This window comes from Stenella coeruleoalba (genome assembly GCF_951394435.1).
Source record: "Stenella coeruleoalba genome assembly, chromosome: 5".
Lineage (NCBI taxonomy): Eukaryota > Metazoa > Chordata > Mammalia > Artiodactyla > Delphinidae > Stenella > Stenella coeruleoalba.
Genome location: NC_137150.1, coordinates 128,158,452 through 128,162,986, shown reverse-complemented (window position 1 = coordinate 128,162,986; position 4,535 = coordinate 128,158,452). Strand labels below are relative to the sequence as shown.

General features: G+C 36.9%; 1 protein-coding gene across 1 annotated transcript; it reads right to left on the bottom strand.

Annotated features, from left to right (window-relative positions):
* Positions 1 to 2,806: 2,806 nt before the first annotated feature.
* Positions 2,807 to 4,107, bottom strand: LOC307186688 (serine/threonine-protein phosphatase PP1-beta catalytic subunit). Its single transcript, XM_079922108.1, has one exon. The coding sequence runs from the start codon at positions 3,999 to 4,001 to the stop codon at positions 3,018 to 3,020; it is 984 nt and encodes a 327-aa protein (XP_079778234.1). The 5' UTR covers positions 4,002 to 4,107; the 3' UTR covers positions 2,807 to 3,017.
* Positions 4,108 to 4,535: the final 428 nt, after the last annotated feature.

Genomic DNA, 4,535 nt, shown 5'->3' with positions numbered 1-4,535 from the left:
AACATTAATTTCAAATATAATTTTATTTCATTCATTTTTAAAAATATTTTATGTATTTTTTTTTGGCTGCGTTGGGTAAGTTGAGGCACGTGGGGTCTTCCTTGAGACGTGCTGGAGTCTTTCATTGTAGCGCAGGCTCTTTGTTGCAGCCTGTGGCCTTCTCTCTAGTTGTGGTATGTGGGTTTTCTCTCTCTAGTTGTGGCACATAGGCTCCAGCGCGCGTGAGCTCTGTAGTTTGTGGCACGTGGGCTCTCTCACTGAGGCGTGCGAGCTCAGTAGTTGTGGCACATGGGTTTTGTTGCCCAGCAGCATGTGGTGTCTTAGTTCCCCGACCACGGATCAAATCTATGTCCCCTGCAATGGAAGGCAGATTCTTTACCACTGGACCACTAAGGAAATCTCTTAAATATAATCTTAAAAGTTGATCTTTTTTCGAATGGAAGAACAAAGGGTGGAGTGGGTCATGTATGAGCTCTCTTGATATGTATCTTAAAACATATATGCCAAATCCATTACTTATAAAACATTTCTGAGCCTGAGAAAGGTTAAAACAAAAAAAAATCAAAAAATAAATTCAATGCTATTGCTGTATGTATATTAATAAATTAGCTTGACAAGGAGGATTAAAGAAATAAAGCAAAAAGCAAGTCAGTTTCGGTGAGAAATAACTATTACTGGTCAATGAACTGATTTTAAACTTTAAGAACAACAACAAACAACTTTAACATACATTTGGCATAAAAGGAAGGTCATGTATGCATATATGTTTCTATGAAAAGTGTCTTCAAAACTGATAATCGTAGTTAAATCAGGGACTCAAGGAAAAACTGAGTGACAGTGGTTCAGAAATAGGAGGAAGATATATATTTTACTACATGTCATTTTATATATGTTCAGTTTTATACAATGAACATGTATAAATCTATACAAATTATTAATAAAGCTAAAAAATTGAGTGAAAGTAGGGACGTTTAGAATGCTACCATATTATGATGACATTTACGCATATTTTCAAAAAAATCTTACCTGTTGAAAATGATGCATATTGAATATGTGTAATATCTATGTAATTCTAAGCACAGAAAATGAACTCAAGGATGCAGAGCAAAATTATAGTACTGATATCTCAGACTTAGATGTAAAGGGAGAAGAGAGGGGAAAGATGATTAAAGAGAAATTTGGTATTATCTACAGGATTTTAATTCTTAAAAAATTGATTGACAGTGTGTGAAAATGTTACCATTGGTGATTCTAGATGGTATGGATATGTTTATTTGTTTTAGTAAGCTTTGTGTATTGCTGTATTTTTTTTTTCAATTAGACAACTTTTACTAAATGAGAAAACTACATTTAAAATGTGCTTTAAAACAAAATGGAATTAGAAAAAAAAGACATATGCGTTTGAAAGAACGTTGCACTGTGCTGAAAATCAAATCTCTTGCAGTAATACAATACGCCAATTCTTAAAACGTAAGTTAACAGAATTCTCAATTTAACAATTTCAAAGACGATATTAAGGTCAAGAATTTCACATCTATGGTAGCACTTATAGAAGGGCATTTATAAATATGATGTCCATCCCTATGAAGCTTACAAATTTGACAACGCTCAATAAAAGCTTTGAGAATCACATCCAAAAGTGTTGCATCCAAAGCATCACAAATCTGTGTCCTGTAAGTTCTCCTTCTAAAATCTTTATGTTGACTTTTCTATTCCTGTCATTTGTTAATACTACCCTTAAAAAAAAAAGAGAACAGGAAAAGAAATGCTGCAATAAACCCTTGATCATGTACAGAAATTATTGCTACTATAGTTCACTACAAAGCATGTCTATACAATATCATATGAACTTTGATCATGAAAAATCAGAATAAAAATCTTTAGTGACATAAGCCTTACAATCGTATACAACATTCACATGGCAATATTAGACAGTCAAGCACCCAATACCCATAGTTGACAAATGTCCCACTGACCAGCATTCATTTAAATACATCCTTCGTACAGAGGGAGGAAAAAAGAGATAATGTCAGCTTTCCAAGGCTTGTCAAAAAAGGATTCTCATGTTCTGTGGATCTAAAAACAAACAACAACAACAACAACAAAAACCAAAAAACAAAACCAATGCAGGTGAGGGTGTTACCAGAAAGTTAAGCATGCCAAAAAGGTGTTTCGTGCGAATTAAAACCTAAAGCCAAGGTACCACATAATCACATTACCAACTAGTTGGGTATACTAAATGAGCCTTATCTTAAAGTTAAATGAAAATGCTACTGCACAATAGAGCATCAATAAGTTAAAATTAGAGTGCACAAATCCAAATCAGTGGCAATTTCTGTATAAAGCAAAATATTCACTATCAGCTGTAATGTTTGCCCAAACTGATTAAATCACTCGATTGGACAGTTTGCATATTTTTAAAAAATATCTCTAAAATTCCTTTTTACTGTAATGAGGCATAAGTTTTCTTAGTAAGATCAAACAGGTACATAAGTAAATAAGCAATGGAAAATTAAGGTCGATGAATGTCTTTAAAGCTCTTCCCACATTTCACTTTTTAAAATGTCTGGGAAAAAATTTAAAGAATTTACATTATTTTAGCAAAAACAAACAAAACAAAACAAAAACAAGCCCCAAATAATTAAACAACCAAGCAACACTAAAACCACATTACACAGATGGATCATCATGCTTTCATCTGGTTTAACTATCACATCTAGTTTAACTGGGATGCTTTTCAACTTTAAAAACTGTGATACGCGAAGATGTAAATTTAATGGGCAATTCTGAATTTGGATTTAACTTTGTTGAATATTATAACAGAGTATACTTATTACAATACAGTGTAGCACATCTTTCTATTAGAAAAAAAATTAAGATCCTTTACCCGTCTCCTTAAGTTAAAGGTGTGACATCATAAAGGGTGTCAAATGGCTGGATGGTTTTACAGTGCACACTTATATATTATGAAGTATGTCCTTAACAAATCTGATGGTTTCTTTACAGAGTTCCTTTCTTCACCTTTTCTTCGGTGGATTAGCTGTTCGAGGTGGAGTGACGGGACGTCCTGAATTCAGTCCACCATATTGGTACTTAGCTTTCTTTTCAGATGGTTTCAATATCTGAAATGAACACATCAAAGTTTCATCCACACTCATCATTCCACCAGCATTATCAAACTCGCCACAGTAATTTGGGGCTGAAAATAGGGTTACCAATTGTCGCTTAGCAAAGAATTCATATCCATCTTCCACCACCTGATGAGCTCGACAAATCAAGTCTAAATCATGACGATTCAGAAATTTACTGACTACGTCAGCTCCAAAAGTGAAGGAAACACCACGATCATTTTCTCCCCAACCTTGCACATCCTTATCTGGGTCAGACCACAGCAAATCACAGAGCAACCCTGTATCAGGGACATCAGTGGGTCTCATAATTCTCCGAATCTGCTCCATGGATTGCAAGTCTGGTGACAGTCCTCCATGACAACAGAAGATCTTCTCATCCACAATGGCAGCTATAGGCAGACAGTTGAAACAATCAGTGAAGGTCTTCCACAATTTAATATTAAACCTTCGTTTGCATTCATCATAGAATCCATAAATGCGATTGATGCTAGCACACTCATGGTTTCCTCTTAAGAGAAAGAAGTTCTCGGGATATTTGATTTTATAGGCCAACAGCAAACAAATGGTTTCCAAAGACTGCTTTCCTCTGTCCACATAATCTCCTAAGAAAAGATAGTTGGCTTCTGGGGGGAAACCTCCATATTCAAATAATCGCAGTAAATCTGTATACTGTCCATGAATATCTCCACAAATTTTCAGTGGCGCTTCCAATTCCAAAAGAATAGGCTGGCTGAGAAAGATCTCCCGAGACTTGATACATAAGCCCCGAACTTCTGCTTCAGTCATCTGCACAATCTTTCCTGGACGACATCCTCGTACCTCCAGCAGTCGGGTGATGAGACTATCCACGTTCAGCTCCCCGTCCGCCATCTTGTCGGCACCAGACGCTTCTTCCCAGCAGCGGGAACAAGGGCTTCTCGACGGCGGACGCTGCGGCGACCGCTCGGCGTTCCCTCACCTAGAAGTCACGCGGCGTTTCGACCCCGGTTCCAACTCCCCCTTCCCCCGGGCCCTCCCCCCACCCCCTTCCCACCAAGCAGTGGAGCGCGCACACACTCGGAGGCACCCACGAGAAAAAAAATAAACAAGTCGCTGTATTTTTAAAGCATTTGATAGTTAATATAGTTGACGTTACCCTCTATGGACCCATGTGGGAATATCTTTGAGCCACATCCCCAGTATCAAAATTAGGGTTATGCAGGCCATAACCTTTCTATTCTGCATACCTATCGAGAGATTTGCTCTCCAGAATGACACTATTCACCACTGCTCCTATATCCCTGAATTTTTACCAGTACATGACATTATCTAGTCTTTGTCTAAAAGGTGCAAAGTAAAATCTTGTTTTCATTTACATTGTCTCATTACTATGACACTAATCATCACTTAATGATTTTAAGCATC